Source organism: Schistocerca gregaria, chromosome 10 (assembly GCF_023897955.1).
Source record: "Schistocerca gregaria isolate iqSchGreg1 chromosome 10, iqSchGreg1.2, whole genome shotgun sequence".
Taxonomy (NCBI): Eukaryota; Metazoa; Arthropoda; class Insecta; order Orthoptera; family Acrididae; genus Schistocerca; species Schistocerca gregaria.
The window spans coordinates 130,032,849-130,050,663 of NC_064929.1; the positions used below are offsets into that span (position 1 = coordinate 130,032,849).

Consider the following 17,815-nt stretch of genomic DNA (forward strand, 5'->3'; position numbering starts at 1 on the left):
TCACTTGAGATGTTGGGAAAACTAACAAATTGATCAGGTAACAGGCCCACAATTGTGACCAGAGTGGAAAGGAGAAATGGAGGTGGATGGTACACGACGCTGAGTTAACGGATGCTCCAGAGACTGAAGTAGTTACTTGCTGCATTCTGAGAGAAACCATGGAAATAACAACCCATTTAGTTTAATTCGAGTGCTGATCTCAAACTTCCTCAAATTATAATATTTACACGTCTTCTAGAATTTCTCCTCTCAATTCACATTCTTGACCACACTTCTGTTCCCCCCCTTACTTATTAACTTCCATCTCTGCACTGTAACAGTTAATAAATTTCTTCTGAAAGTCGGCACTTCAGACAGACATTCCATCACCATTTTACCGCACACATTATCCTCTGCAATAAATTTGGTGGGAAATATAACCCTATTCGCTTCTCACTAGTAAACAGTCTAGGCAACCTCCGAGCACACTTGCGGTGTAACTCTTTCTGCATTACATGTGCCATGGCTACAAAAGACTGTTAGAGATTCCAACTTACCGAGGCCACTGAGGAACCAAGCAGGCTTGTCCTGCCAGACCACCCCCATGTAGTACACTGGCACACCCGTCACTGTTATCAACACGCCCATACCCACCTCGTACGGGCGCTCGTAGAATGGCACGAAGACTAGGAAAGCGCATATCAGCACAAAAGTTATGGGTATCCATAACGCCACCTGCAACAAAGAGCCACATTACAATGCAAATACATCTCCTGATGTACAAGAAACATTTTCATTTTTGATAATGATAGAAGCAGAAGTAATGAATTAAAATTTGTGCCAAGGCCTGGACTTGAACCCAGACCACCTCCTTTCTACGCAGATGTGCTAACCCCTACACCACTGTGGCTATTACATCTGCACAGACTACCTCAGTCCAGTGTCCTCTTTAACACAAACTTCATTTCACACCTTCAGCACATTTTCACTTTCTCCAGTTGTCAGTATTGCCAAGGCTCTCCAATATTGGCGATAAAGTTGAGACTCGTATATTTCCAGGAAAATGTAATTCCATCAAATAAATACACTGATGAGCCAAAGAAACTACTACACCTGCATAGTATCGTATAGGGCCCCCCACAAGCACACAGAAGTGCCACAACACAACGGTGTGGACTCTACTACTGTCTGAAGTAGTCCTGGGGGGAATTGAAACCATGAATCTTGCAACGATGTCCATAAATCCGTAAGAGTATAAGTGGGTGGAGATCTCCTCTGAACAGCACATTGCAAGGCATACCAGATATGCTCAATAATGTTCATGTCTTGGGAGGTTGGTGGCCAGCAGAAGTGTTTAAACCAAGAACAGTGTTCTTGGAGCCACTATGTAGCAATTCTGGACGGGTGGGGTGTCGCACTGTCCTGCTGGAATTGCCCAAGTCTGTCAGAATGCACATTGGACATGAATGGATACAGGTTATCAGACAGGATGCTTACATACTTATCACCTATCAAATTCATATCTTGTCGTATCAGGATACTCATACCACTCCAACTGCACATGCCCCACACCATTACAGAGCCTCCATCAGCCTGAGGAGTCTCCTGCTGACATGCAGGGTCCACAGATTCATGAGGTTGTCTCCATACCCGCACGCGTCCATCTGCTCAATACAATTTGAAACGAGACTCATCTGATCAGACATCAAGTTTCCATGCCCAGGCGAGGCATAAAACTTTGTGTCGTGCAGTCATCAAGGGTACAAGAGTAGGCCTTCGGCTCCAAGAGCCCATATCGATGATTTTTCGTCAAACGGTTCACAAGCTGACACTTGTTGATGGTCCAGCACTGAAATCTGCAGCAATCTGCAAAAGGCTTGCATTCCTATCACATTGAACGATTCTCTTCAATTGTTGTGGGCCCTATTCTTGCAGAATCTTTTTTCGTCTGCAGTGATGTCAGAGATTTGAAGTTTGACTGGATTCCTGATACTCATAGTACACTTGTGAAATGGTCATATGGGAAAATCCCCATTTCATCATTACCTTGGAGATGCTGTGTCCCATCGCTCGTGTACCGACGGTAACATCACATTCAAACTCAAGTATCTTGGAAACTAGTCATTGTAGCAGCAGTAACTGATCTAATTTTGTTTCTTGTCAGCTGAGATATACTAGCCATAACCAGTAGTTTCGCCACAGTTTTTAAAACACTGATAATTTATATGGAATAATATTCACATAATTAACATACTGTGAAATATTAGTTTGTTTTTTAAATTTGTGATTTATAATACTCAATAAAACTAAATAACAATGCTAGATTAAGAACAGAGAATTCCCCGACATTTTCCTTATTTTTCTAGGTAAAATGTAAGTGCCTGAGAATTCCCGGTTTTCCATCTATTCCATAAGAATCGCCACCCTAGAAATGTAACATTCAGCTAACACACCTTAATTGGTCTGTCCATTTCGGGCCTCTTCCAGCGCAACCACAGTATTCCAGCAACCGATAACATGATGAAGAACGACTCGACGAAGCTCGAGTACGTTATAAGTACGTGAACATCACTCGTGCACAGCATGATGAGAGAAAGTAGATTCTGTTGGAACAAAAGACAAGATTAAAAGTAAAATGAAACTCTTTCTAGGGTACGTGTGCAGCAGGAATGGGTCATGTACTACGTACCAGGAAGACTAGAGAAGGGGTCGGGGTGAGGCGCTGGACATTGATGTGAGACAGCATGGCCGGGAAGTGTCCGTACCGGGCACCGACAAAGCACATCCTGTGGAAACATGAGAGCCACTTCATCAATAACACTGTGCAACAAACACTGACGACAAGCATTGATTTCACAATAAAAATTGTCAATTTATGATACATAATCAGGCAAAAAAAATTCCCGGGTTTCTCCCAGATATCCCGTTTAAAAAATATGTTCTGTGCTAAGTGACAGTAGGTTTTCCGTAGATTTTCCCTCTGAACTGTAAAACTTATCAATCCTTTGAATGGTTGACGTTTTATACAATCGCGTAGAACTTTCCGAGAAAAAAAAAGAAAAGATGTGGCAGAGAAGTTTTGGAGAGACTTTTAATAAAAAAAAGGAGGTACGTTTTGGAAAGACCTTTGATTTGCAGCAACATATACACTGCATATTTTCGTATTACGAAAGTATAAATTCGAATTGCACCAAACACAGCGTGTTTGTTTCCGGAGCGTTGAAACCGAGGTTGCGATGTCCTTTTGTAAGCGAGTCATATCTCAAGCCACGAGATTTCGCCAGCCGATGACAGCAGCTATTCAGGGCATGGACACTTGTTATAGTCAGCCAATAGCAAGATCATTGGTCACATAGCGCGAACACGCAAGAGGAAAAGTTAACAGTTTACATGAATGTACACAGTACCGTATATCTACAAGAAAAGCTAAGCTTTCACATATAATACTGGTCTCTAAGATTAACACGCTACAACAGAAGCTAAGCTTTCACATGTAATATTAATTTTTTTGCGTGTTTTATACTTTAAGATACATCACACAAATGTGCCAGTAAATTTAAAATTCTGACATAAATGTCTCGGCTCGAAATTCTTGTAAGCAGCTGGTCCTCAAACTTTTCAGTTTTGAATGCTCTGTCATTTTGATATCCATCCCACTTTCTCACACGTAACATAATTCATCTTTCATAAAAAGAAATTTACTTTGAAAGTAACGCTTTTCTAATCACCGTTCGCAATACTATCCCGAGACTGTTAGAAACAGGTTCGATTTACCAGTTGCCAGAGAGGACCAGAAAAAAGAGGCATTATTGTGCGTGTGCAACTGCAGTGGTGTAGGAAGCTCGCATGTTTGTGTGTATAAAGCACTAAGAGAGCTTACATTACACCATAAAAGAAACAGGGCATCAGAGGATACTCCAAAGAGCATCAGAATTTCGTAAACCATACTAAAATGCATAATTCGGCTTGAAGTGCAAATTGGCTTTTTCCAGATTCACAATGAAGTAGGTCCCATCTGATATTAAGCTTTTCAGTGTGATTTTTGGGATGTAAATTTTCTTGGAGTACCAGTACTCTACGATCTCAATTTTGGTTCTTTATTATGAATTATTATTTATTTATTTATGAATTATTATTTATTATTAGAAAATGATAACATGCACTTGAAATTACACTTAAAATTCAGCAAACAGTTGGAACTAGCCAATACTGTAGAATGAAACACTTCGTTTCAAATAAAATGATTGCCTAAACGGAAAGATTAACAACGCCAAATTTCTTTAGCATACTTGCAAAAATAAATTCACTGTTCTCCAAGGCGATTAATGCTTGACTGCTACTAACTTGGAAATAAAATAATGTCAGAAAACTGAAATTAATAATATATTTTTCCCTCCGTAATTATGTGAATGTGTTTTAATTCACTTGATAGCGCTCGGCCACAGAAATCCGTTGAGTCTTCATATGACGTGGGAGCTGTACACGAAGAGAAGCAGCGAAATTACTTAATGTAAACACGGGTCACGTGGAGGTTAACCCCCTCCCTACTACAACTCAGACAACTCTGCAAGCGTGAATGTGGCAGCTAGGGCATGCGAGAAAAATTTTTTTCGTTTGCATCTGGCTGCTTGCTGCTACTACTGATACAGCTAAAAGCCAAACTTTCAAGTAGCGGGAAGCGGGAGAAAGTACTGCTTATATGCAAGCCAAATGCGCATGCGCAACAGACCGCTGGCAATTGGTCAAACGAACCTAATGTGAAAAGTTGTGACCTCATGCTCATAGCAAGCAGTTTATTGTTACGAAGAATTACAGTCTGTGGCCTACAGCCTTGACATACTTTTGCTATTTGCAGACGCTTGTTCGTGCACGGTGTTTTGTTGTTGTAAATTGCACATTTCCTTTGCCACTAAAGTTTTATTTTTGTTCCTCTCGTTTATATTTTATTGCTGCAGTATCATTCTCCAGTAGCAGGATACAAATAACATTCTTTAATAGAGAATCAATTCTGCAGTCCAAATTACAAAAAATTTAACTGAAAGGTAAAACAATGAAAAATTCCCGGAATTCCGAAAAATTCCCGGGTTTTCCCCTGTTTTCTCCCGGATGAAAAAATTCCCGGGTTTTTCCCGGATTTCTCGGTTGTCCCATGTCGTATACTCCCTGATAATGAACATTTCATTATACCCTGGTTAGAAGGCTGAGAAATATCTGCATCTTATATGGTGAACTTTCAAATGTCTAGTTCAGGCTTGTCAAAATGTGCCGCTGGGGCACTAGCGCCCATGATCGCACGCGGCCAGCACCCCGGGAGAAGTCGTATGTTGGTGCAGTGACCGAACCATACCGCTTAGCTGGCCGTGCGGACCACCCGAACGCCAGCTGATAGATATATTTGTTCGCCAGTTTTCTCTTCGGGCAGAGGGCGTCTCACAACTGCTTCAACTAGAGCTGATTGACCTACAGTGCCATATCAGCCTGAAGGACCATTTTCTTATGTGTAAAACTTTGGATGAGTTTTACAGCTGTCTTCCATGAGAGAAATAGCCTCTTTTGCACAAGCACGCGGCCAAAGTTCTCTCAATGTTTGGTTTGACGTATATCTGTGAGCGCTTTTTCTCTCTTTTAAAGTATGCTAAAACTAAGAACTGTTCCTTCCTTGGCGATAAAAATTTGACTAATTCGTTGAGGTTAGCAGTCTCACGGAATATTGTACCAAGCTTAGACAAAATCGTTTCCTCGAAAAAGAAAAACGTGTAAAATGTTAATTGTCTTCTTTAACAATGTTGACTGTAAGAATTTAAGAGCTTGATAACCTTAATTCTATTTTCATAAGTTTTCAAACTTGGTCAGTTAAAATTATTAGATACAAAACAGCAAACTAAGGATCCGATTTCTAAACTCTGAACAGGGATACAAAAAATTGTAGCACGAAGTAAACAAAAAATACATACTTGTAACTACTAACAGTAAGAATGAGACACTATATGCCTTACATAAAATTAATTCTAAAATACAATATTTTGTTTACGTTGTATCCGACTGCGGGACAGTCCAGCACAGACCAGTGCTCACTCGCTCGCTCCTATGGTGACACTAGCAGCACACAGTCACGGATGGGGCGCTGAACTACACTATCTTGTGCTCGCGGGGCGCGGGCGCGCACACCGGGTGCAATTCTTGGATGAGCCTGGTGTAGTTTCTCACACATTAAGATATCCACGTAATTGATAAAAATCTTAGAAACACACTTTATAACATTTTTGGAATAGCACTGGCAGCAGTATCGTCTCAATAACATCTTCCCCAGATGTGAAATTAGTGTCTTTTGAACTTCAGGGCTAAATCCAACTAAATTTGAGTGACCTGGAAGCATACAAGACTAAAAATTCAAATTCCTTCCAAACAGAATAAAAGGAAAAAGGAGACAACACATCCACTCAAACTTGAAAGTAAAACACATGTAAGCCTATTATGATTAAATACATTAGGCTCTACGATTATCGAACTAATGTGCAGAAAAAACTTCCCGGGACTGGATCAGACCTTGAATGTGGCTCTCCAGCAGGGATACGACTTCCTAAAATCATGCCCCGAAATGAGATCCATCCTTCATGAAACGAGATCCATCCTTCATGAAATCCTCCCCACTCCACCAAGAGTGTCTTCCCGCCGTCCACCTAACCTTCGTAACCTCTTGGTTCATCCCTATGAAATCCCCAAACCACCTTCCCTACCCTCTGGCTCCTACCCTTGCAACCGTCCCCGGTGTAAAACCTGTCCTATGCACCCTCCCACCACCACCTCCAGTCCTGTAACCCGGAAGGTGTACACGATCAAAGGGAGAGCCACGTGTGAAAGCACCCACGTGATTTACCAACTGACCTGCCTGCACTGTGACGCTTTCTATGTGGGAATGACCAGCAACAAACTGTCCATTCGCATGAATGGACACAGGCAGACAGTGTTTGTTGGTAATGAGGATCACCCTGTGGCTAAACATGCCTTGATGCACGGCCAGCACATCTTGGCACAGTGTTACACCATCCGAGTTATCTGGATACTTCCCACCAACACCAACCTATCCGAACTCCGGAGATGGGAACTCGCCCTTCAGTATATCCTCTCTTCTCGATATCCGCCAGGCCTCAACCTCGGCTAATTTCAAGTTGCCGCCGCTCATACCTCACCTGTCTTTCAACAACTTCTTTGCCTCTGTACTTCCGCCTCTACTGACATCTCTGCCCTTACTCTTTGCCTTTAAATATGTCTGCTTGTGTCTGTGTATGTGCGGATGGATGTGTGTGCGTGTGCGCGAGTGTACACCTGCCCTTTTTTTCCCCTAAGGAAAGTCTTTCCACTCCCGGGATTGGAATGACTCCTTACCCTCTTCCTTAAAACCCACATTCTTTCGTCTTTCCCTCTCCTTCCTGAAGAAGCAACCATCGGTTGCGAAAGCTAGTAATTCTGTGTGTGTGTTTGTGTGTTTTGTTCATGTGCCTGTCTGCCGGCGCTTTCCCGCTTGGTAAGTCTTGGAATCTTTGTTTTTAATATATTTTTCCCATGTGGAAGTTTCTTTCTATTTTATTTACATCATCATTAATTTGAACCCAACAATTACGTTTGTTATTGTCTCTGTTGCATTTCGAAATCTTCTCTATCGTCTTACTTTCTCTTTTCGCTTGTACAAGAAGTTTCACTTTGTATTCATCTTCCATTTTTCCGTAATCTACCATACATTTTATCCTGCCTAATTATACTCAATAATTCGTAATTTACTTCCAAACCATAACCTAAAATTTTCAACGCTTTCAACATAACCGCTGCTATAAAATCCATAGTTCCCAGTTTACAAACATTTCGTGTAAACTCGTGAATACTATTTCACAGCTTCAGTTCCTTTCACCTATTACACAACCATCTCAGTTTTTTCCAACAACGTTCATTTTATTTCCATTCCCGTTTTTCCCACATAACCGATCATTTTTTAGCAGCTTCCCACAGGTTTACACGTAATTATTTCTTCATCAAACAACTGTTAGCCTCATTACCATAACCTGCCAGTACATAACCAGTCCTTTGAATACATTTACACACATATTCTTCGAGATTTTATTCGAAAATTTTTTTCGAATTTTATTTTTTCGCAAATTATTTTTTCGAAATTTTTTTTTTTCGAAATTTTCTTGAATTTCCCCACCCTTTAACGTGATCTGGAGACAACATAACTACCCAACCTTTGCACCCATTGTTGTTCACCAACCTAAGTTCAGCACATGATCAACATAGCTCATCTCAAACCAACACTTTTTCGACTTTTTTCACACCTTTATCTCTCCCTATATAAATTTCTATTTACTTTCACTTTAACCTCATATTACCCTTTCCACCTATTAATACCATGTCAACCTCACAACATCCCTACAACGACCCCATTAAATTTTATTTACATTCCCTCCGCAAACATGCCTTCACCCTAGCCAGATTACGCTCCCATATTTTATTTACTCAGGCTTGTCTGACATTTGGCATTACTCCCAAAGGCCTCACACTTAAAGTTCCCATCTCTGGCTGCAATCCTTCTTTCCATCAGTCTTTATACCAGTTCCAAACAGCACAATCCATAGCCCTCGTCCGCCTAATCCTTCACCTATACATCGACGCGGCCAATGAACACACCCGTCAACTCCTATCCCAAATCAAAGTCCTCAATCTTTCCTCTCCCACATCCACACCGGCTGTACATAGCATCCTCCTACACGCCAACCGCAAATTAGAACAACATGCCACCCTCCACCTCAAAAAACTATCCAATCTCCTGGTTTCCCACCTCCGGAAAGGCAACTCACTCACCCTCCACAACCTTTCCAACAAACCTCAACCTCCTCTCATTGCACACAGACCCAGTCTCTCCCATCTACTCAATCTCCCACTTCCAGCTCCACTCCCCCCAACACCTCAAAATTCTAGTCAACACAATCTGGAACCACAACACCCCAATTCAGTAGTTAACCTTTCCTCCAAACCCCTCTCCCAATCCGAAACCTCTGTCCTATCCAAAGGCCTCACCTTCAGCCCCACTCCCAGGTTCAACCAAACTGCCCTTGTCAAAGATTTACTGTCCTACACTCGTAGTCTCTGCTGGAAATATCACTTTGCCACGAAGAAAAACAATCCTGATCCCACTCCTAATGATCCAACTCCCCAAGACACTATCCAAATTGAACCCTGCCTGCAACAGTTCCGTCCTCCATCACAGCGAGACCCACCTCCTCTTCCTCAAAATCACCCTCTCCAAACCTTCCAGGAATTTCTCACTTCCAGCCTTGCCTCTCAATTTTTCTTGAAAAACCTTAATCCCACTCCCAACATCACCACAGCCGAAGCCCAGGCTATCCGTGATCTGAAAGCTGACCGATCCATCATCATTCTTCCGGCTGACAAGGGTTCCACGACCGTGGTACTTGATCGTCGGGAGTATGTGGCTGAGGGACTGCGTCAGCTTTCAGACAACTCTACATACAAAGTTTGCCAAGGTAATCCCATTCCTGATGTCCAGGCGGAGCTTCAAGGAATCCTCAGAACCTTAGGCCCCCTACAAAACCTTTCACCTGACTCCATCAAACTCCTCACCCCACCGACACCTCGCACTCCTACCTTCTACCTACTTCCTAAAATTCACAAACCCAAACATCTTGGCCGCCCCATTGTAGCTGGTTACCAAGCCCCCACAGAACGTATCTCTGCCTACGTAGATCAACACCTTCAACCCATTACATGCAGTCTCCCATCCTTCATCAAAGACACCAACCACTTTCTCAAACGCCTGGAATCCGTACCCAGTCTGTTACCCCCGGAAACCATCCTTGTAGCCATTGATGCCACTTCCCTATACACGAATATCCCGCACGTCCAGGGCCTCGCTGCAATGGAGCACTTCCTTTCACGCCGATCACCTGCCACCCTACCTAAAACCTCTTTCCTCGTCACCTTAGCCAGCTTCATCCTGACCCACAACTTCTTCACTTTTGAAGGTCAGACATACCAACAATTAAAGGGAACAGCCATGGGTACCAGGATGGCCCCCTCGTATGCCAACCTATTTATGGGTTGCTTAGAGGAAGCCTTTTTGGTTACCCAAGCCTGCCAACCCAAAGTTTGGTACAGATTTATTGATGACATCTTCATGATCTGGACTCACAGTGAAGAACAACTCCAGAATTTCCTCTCCAACCTCAACTCCTTTGGTTCCATCAGATTCACCTGGTCCTACTCCAAATCCCATGCTACTTTCCTAGACGTTGACCTCCATCTGTCCAATGGCCAGCTGCACACATCCGTCCACATCAAACCCACCAACAAGCAACAGTACCTCCATTATAACAGCTGCCACCCATTCCATATCAAACGGTCCCTTCCCTACAGCCTAGGCCTTCGTGGCAAACGAATCTGCTCCAGTCCTGAATCCCTCGACCATTACACCAACAACCTGAAAACAGCTTTCGCATCCCGCAACTACCCTCCCAACCTGGTACAGAAGCAGATAACCAGAGCCACTTCCTCATCCCCTCAAACCCAGAACCTCTCACAGAAGAAACCCAAAAGTGCCCCACTTGTGACAGAATACTTCCCGGGACTGGATCAGACCTTGAATGTGGCTCTTCAGCAGGGATACGACTTCCTAAAATCCTGCCCCGAAATGAGATCCATCCTTCATGAAATCCTCCCCACTCCACCAAGAGTGTATTTCCACCGTCCACCTAACCTTCGTAACCTCTTGGTTCATCCCTATGAAATCCCCAAACCACCTTCCCTACCCTCTGGCTCCTACCCTTGCAACCGCCCCCGGTGTAAAACCTGTCCTATGCACCCTCCCACCACCACCTACTCCAGTCCTGTAACCCGGAAGGTGTACACGATCAAAGGGAGAGCCACGTGTGAAAGCACCCACGTGATTTACCAACTGACCTGCCTGCACTGTGAAGCTTTTTATGTGGGAATGACCAGCAACAAACTGTCCATTCGCATGAATGGACACAGGCAGACAGTGTTTGTTGGTAATGAGGATCACCCTGTGGCTAAACATGCCTTGATGCACGGCCAGCACATCTTGGCACAGTGTTACACCATCCGAGTTATCTGGATACTTCCCACCAACACCAACCTATCCGAACTCCGGAGATGGGAACTCGCCCTTCAGTATATCCTCTCTTCTCGATATCCGCCAGGCCTCAACCTCGGCTAATTTCAAGTTGCCGCTGCTCATACCTCACCTGTCTTTCAACAACTTCTTTGCCTCTGTACTTCCGCCTCGACTGACATCTCTGCCCTTACTCTTTGCCTTTAAATATGTCTGCTTGTGTCTGTGTATGTGCGGATGGATATATGTGTGTGTGTGTGTGTGTGTGTGTGTGTGTGTGTGTGTGTGTGTGTGTGCGCGAGTGTACACCTGTCCTTTTTTTCCCCTAAGGAAAGTCTTTCCGCTCCCGGGATTGGAATGACTCCTTACCCTCTCCCTTAAAACCCACATCCTTTCGTCTTTCCCTCTCCTTCCTGAAGAAGCAACCATCGGTTGCGAAAGCTAGTAATTCTGTGTGTGTGTTTGTGTGTTTTGTTCATGTGCCTGTCTGCCGGCGCTCCATAATACATATAATTTTATATGTATATCAGCACTACCCAATCATCCTAAATGTGATTACTGGTCAGGAATTATGTCTTTTGTGTGTGTGTGTGTGTGTGTGTGTGTGTGTGTGTGTAACAGAACACATTTTTCAATATTTGCAATCAGCAGAGCACCACACATACAAGACAATTTGGAATGTAGAAGGTTGTATCTATTAGGATGCTTATCACACACATGATGAAAACTGTATCATATATTCAAATTTAGTCATCCTTTATCACACAATACTTCATAAATTTCAAATATCATCTCAAAATGTAACTAGTAGTTTTGTAGCTCCAGTATCTCCAATTACAGCAAAGTTTGTGTTTCACTCTAAATGTTAAATGAAGGTCAGAATTATGAAAATCCCCTGTATTGCCCTCATAATTCACCCTATATTTGGGACAGTGTCAGAAGATCCTTGACAGCTCAGTGTTGTTGCCAGCTTTCAACTGCAAAGCACTAATGGCTGCAGGCGAAAACAGTAACTATCTAAAGAGCCATGACAACTCTGAGGAATTGCCACACAGACATTTACAAAACCACCTAACTGTATCGGTCAAGTTTGGCCCGCGAAAGCTGCCGTGCCCAGCACACTGCAACTGCCAGGCATCAACTTGTGCCGACTCAACTACAGCCTTTGAGCAAGTAACATTGTTTCCTTAGAGTAAGTACTAAATTGCAGTTTAACACTAAGTTTTATTTGTTATAAATAATTATGCAGATGTGGAATAGTACAATTCATCAATATTCGCACGTTCTGCAAAAATGGTCACTATTTAAGGCGCAAGCATGTTGAAGGTAGAGAGGAGGTATTTTAAATATATTGGAACTGAAATTAAACTAAAACTGTTGTACTAGAAGAATTGCAGGAAGATTGTTGGCAATAAAATTTTAATTTCTAAAACAATTAGTTCAGAGGAACTAGAAGAAATTTAACCTGCTGTAAGTGAATTTTTAGTCCCTATGACAAAACAGCAATCAATATTTTTTAGAGTTACTTATTATGAATGTAATTTTCATTTTATTATGGAATTTATTTTAAATGTGGTTAAATAAAACAAAAAGTGAGACTGCTCTTCACAAAAAATGGTTCAATAAATGCACCACTAAACTAACAGATGCACTCACAGGCCAGAAATGAACAGTTTACACCCAAACCTCCATATCAGTCGGTCACTGAGAGCAAGCACCATATATCGACATAGTATCAACAGAACTCCGATGTTGTTTGTGCTATGTGTTGACATCCACGAGAAAGTGTGTAAACAGTAAATAATAACTTACATATAACACACGGAGCACAGGAAAAGCATAACTGTGAGCATCGGTCACGCAGACATTCCGTGAGAAAGACAGTAGTGCATTAGTCTGTTGTATTGAGGGTCCCAGGTTCGAGCCCTGTACTGTAGAATGTGTGAAACTGTTACAGGGGACACTATGTTCCTCACATGTAAAATGACTGTTGGGGTTTATAGTAACGTTATCTTGGCAGACCACTTTTAAAAATGACAATTACTATTAACACAGCGAGTGGCACAAATACCTGACCATTTACGATCGTGCACAATACAGCTGTCGTGTGGAGGGCAGCGAAGGGGAGTGCGGCATTTCGAGATTACTCAAGGCAGTTTCAGTTATTGCGGAGCTGTGGTACAGTGAGCACTGCACACTGTCACTGAGACATATTTTAAAAGTGGTGATACTGTTCTGTCATACAACATCAGTTTCGCAGACATTTTCACGTGTGTGGTAGGTGACAACTTCCACTGCATAAAATGAATAAGTTGTGGATTAAGACCTCCAGATCACCCGGTTTAATGTCAAAAGAAAAGCCTCAATGATGTCCGAGGTAGGTCAGAACACTGGACAATGTCAAGCCGTGCCGACTAGCCCGCACCAACCGTACGTAAATGACCTACCACTCTTTGAATATCCGACTGCTTGGCAACAAGAATACTGCACGAGGAGATAAACTTTCAGCCAAATAAAACTGCAATTGTTCGAAACCTTAAGCCTCACAAGTGCGCTAATTGTCAGAGATTTTCAGAACGAACAATTGCTCTGGCAGGCAATGACAAATTCCTCGAGCAAGTGACGAGGCTTATTTCAATCTCAACAGATATGTTAACAAACACAATTTTCGCTATCGATCCGACACAAACCCACAAGAGTTACACGAATGCTCCGTGCACAATTCCAAAGTCACAGTACGGTACGGGGTTAACAAGACGTATGTTATCGGGCTGTATGTTTCGAGGAAGCAAGGATGAACAGTTATGATAAACCGAGAATGCTGGACACTTTCTTAATTCCCAAACTGAAAAGAAACTGTCTCAGTACAAAAAAGATTTTGTACCGACAAGACAGACCGATGGCCTCTACAGCAAACGGTGTTATGGGATAGGGTACTCGAGGGGCAAGTTTTGTGGCTGCATAATCTCTCACAATGGCAACACTGCTCAGCCATCTTGGGGTTAACTCAAATTGTAATTGTGTGCAAACAAAAGCCGTACACGGCAAGACTTGAAAGAAGCTACAGGACAAGCGATTGCATTTATATCAAATCAAATGTCGAGTAAAGTGTTTGACAGCTTTGCTGTGAGACTTGACGAGCCTATGCTGCAGAATGGCTGCCACTTAAATGATGTTATCTTTAAATAATGCAGTCCTTATGTTTTGTGCTTTCTGTGTGTGCAAAAGGTTACATGTAAGTTTTATGCAGTGTTCTTTATTAACTGTCATTTTTTGTGATTCATAATAAACTATGAACTTGCAAAAATGTTTTATAAACATTGGAGTTATTTTTATTTGAAAACTGCCCAATATTTCTGCCACTCCCGGTACTTCTGCACACGTGGTGCGATCGTTTGTTTGTTTATTCTTCTCTTCCGACTGTTTGCATTTATTCTGTGAAACTATAGGTGTACTGTGAAGGTTTGCTATTTTCAAATAAATGACGCAGAAGCAGGCTGCCAGCAGAATACTGTTACAAACCCTGAAAGTCCTTTTAAATATCAAAAGCACATTGTCCCACATAATGGTTTCACATGCACTACAGTACAAAAACTGGCACGATCAGTGCTTGAACTTGGGAGGTATGACAAACTGACACTAACATCATCTCTGCAGGGGCTCGAAACAATAGGTGCTCGTGCTTGTGCTTTGTCTGCACTCCTTAGGTCCTTATCGCTTACCATTTACACACATTTCCTGGACAACGGCACACAGCATAAACTGTTTCGGTCAACACTCTGTCTATACATGATGTTTGGTACTGACCTGACTGATAGACTTGGGTGTTAAGAGACAGGACTGGGTGAGTAGGAAATTCTGGACAAAGCACAGCGCTGACAGTTTCCCCACCTGGAGGACGTCATGATGTGGACGCTGAGGCCCCCGAATGCAGACAGCGCAACCAGCAGGGGCATGCTCCACGACATCGGTCCCAGGACTTTGTCCGCAAATGTGACGGCAATGGCGTCGGAAGAGATCATCGCTATCGGAGTGAGGACTGCGAGGTACGCCACATTGGCGAGCACATAAATGAATGTCACCAGCGGGATGGATATGTAAATAGCTCGTGGCAAATTACTGAAACAGAAGAACACGTAATTTTCAAAGCAAATAATCACTAAGTTTATGTGTGTGTGTGTGTGTGTGTGTGTGTGTGTGTGTGTGTGTGTGTGTGTGTGTGTGTGTGTGTGTGTGGGCGCGCGCACACGCAACATATTTTAGGAATCTTATGCCAAAGCCAAGAAAACTTGGTACATACAAAACTTATTACTGGGGGGGGGGGGGGGCAATTATCATGGTTGTAATACATTAATATTGGTGAGAGTAGGGAAGTGGACTCTCTTTATTGTGGATCTTATGATTGATTTTATGTGCCCTGCTATGATTTCATCTGCTGTGACAATTGTATCACCTTCAAGCAGCATGTTCATTCTACCCAAAAAGTTTCTGTCCTGTAACAGTCCTGGGAGTTACTCCCTGATGCCTAACACATGTACTATCATTTTACTCTTTCTTCCAACTCCTGTTTTACACAAATTCCTTTACTCCTCCTGAAACTTATTTTTCTTATCTTTAAGTCCACTGAATTTTCAGCAACAACACACTTCCAGTGCTTTACTTTTCTTTTTTTTCTGGCTTTGGTACAATCCAAGATTCACCCCTGTACAATGTCTTACACCAGATGGACATTCCCAGATTTCTTTCTCAAGAGGAGAAGTCTCCAAAGGATGAGATCAATTTTTTTAAAACCACCTTTACGTGGTTGTTAAGTTAGTGTTCCAGGTATCATATCCCGCAGCCATTCATCTTGGTGGGGCCTAGTTTATGTAAATCGTCAAAAAAGGAATTTCTTCTACATCTCTACAGCACTGAAAATATAGCAACACTATGAAAATGATGCTGTACTGCAGGAAATAAGTTAAGTAGCTGATACACTGAACATTGTGCATTCAAATCCATCCTCCCTCCCTCTCTCTCTCTCTCTCTCTCTCTCTCTCTCTCACACACACACACACACACACACACACACACACACACACACACACACACACACACACACACACACACCCCTCCTTTTTTTTTTTTTACATCTTAACTGAAATGACTGATGATTTTTTTATCAATTAATTGACATAAATATGATTATTCTCATTTCTGATCCTTTGCCATATAATTTTCATCATGCTATTACACTGCTTGACAATTGCTAAAGAGCAGTGACACTCTTAAGACACAAATAATCACAGAGAATGATAGATGACAAAAAAACACACTACACGGGTAATAGATTTGGAGTAGCATATTTATAACAAAAAATGATATAGATTGCACCACACAGGAAAGTGAAAAACAGACATAAATAACAGTCATGATCGACACAGGTCAGGCTCCTAACATAAAGGTCAATATCGGACACACTGCAAAGAATATCCCTCCTCATGCGCTAATGCATAATTTAAACCTGTTATTTCATCAACGAAAGGATAATGTTCTACGAGTCGGGGCGTGGAAGGTCGGAATCTTGAACGTGGTAGGGAAACTAGAAAATCTGAAAAGGGAAATGCAAAGGCTCAATCTAGATATACTAGGGGTCAGTGAAGTGAAGTGGAAGGAAGACAAGGATTTCCGGTCAGATGAGTATCAGGTAATATCAACAGCAGCAGAAAATGGTATAACAGGTGCAGGATTCGTTATGAATAGGAAGGTAGGGCAGAGGGTGTGTTACTGTGAACAGTTCAGTGACCGGGTTGTTCTAATCAGAATCGACAGCAGACCAACATCGACAACGATAGTTCAGGTATACATGCCGACGTCGCAAGCTGAAGATGAACAGATAGAGAAAGTGTATGAGGATATTGAAAGGGTAATGCAGTATATAAAGGGGGACGAAAATCTAAAAGTCATGGGCGACTGGAATGCAGTTGTAGGGGAAGGAGTAGAAGAAAACGTTACAGGAGAATATGGGCTTGGGACAAGGAATGAAAGAGGAGAAAGACAAATTGAGTTCTGTAACAAGTTTCAGCTAGTAATAGCGAATACTCTGTTCAAGAATCACAAGAGGAGGAGGTATACTTGGAAAAGGCCGGGAGATGCGGGAAGATTTCAATTAGATTACATCATGGTCAGACAGAGATTCCGAAATCAGATACTGGATTGTAAGGAGTACCCAGGAGCAGATATAGACTCGGATCACAATATAGTAGTGATGAAGAGTAGGCTGAAGTTCAAGACATTAATCAGGAAGAATCAATACGCAAAGAAGTGGGATACGGAAGGTCTAAGGAATGACGAGATACGTTTGAAGTTCTCTAACGCTATAGATACAGCAATAAGGAATAGCGCAGTACGCAGCACAGTTGAAGAGGAATGTACATCTCTAAAAAGGGCCATCACAGAAGTTGGGAAGGAAAACATAGGTACAAAGTAGGTAGCTGCGAAGAAACCATGGGTAACAGAAGAAATACTTCAGTTGATTGATGAAAGGAGGAAATACAAACATGTTCCGGGAAAATCAGGAATACAGAAACACAAGTCGCTGAGGAATGAAATAAATAGGAAGTGCAGGGAAGCTAAGACGAAATGGCTGCAGGAAAAATGTGAAGAAATCGGAAAAGTTATGATTGTCGGAAGGGCAGACTCAGCATACAGGAAAGT

At 42.3% G+C, this 17,815-nt stretch overlaps 1 protein-coding gene across 1 annotated transcript in view; it reads right to left on the reverse strand.

The window, feature by feature from the left end:
* The window catches only part of LOC126293189 (Y+L amino acid transporter 2-like), a 94,738-nt gene that overhangs the window by 15,950 nt on the left and 60,973 nt on the right, over positions 1-17,815 (reverse strand). The window contains exons 8-11 of the mRNA XM_049986307.1: positions 15,011-15,238; positions 2,669-2,765; positions 2,433-2,582; positions 537-714 (exon numbers count right to left, since the gene is read on the reverse strand). Coding sequence (XP_049842264.1) covers positions 537-714; positions 2,433-2,582; positions 2,669-2,765; positions 15,011-15,238 — 653 coding nt within the window. The remainder of the gene's footprint in view (positions 1-536; positions 715-2,432; positions 2,583-2,668; positions 2,766-15,010; positions 15,239-17,815) is intronic.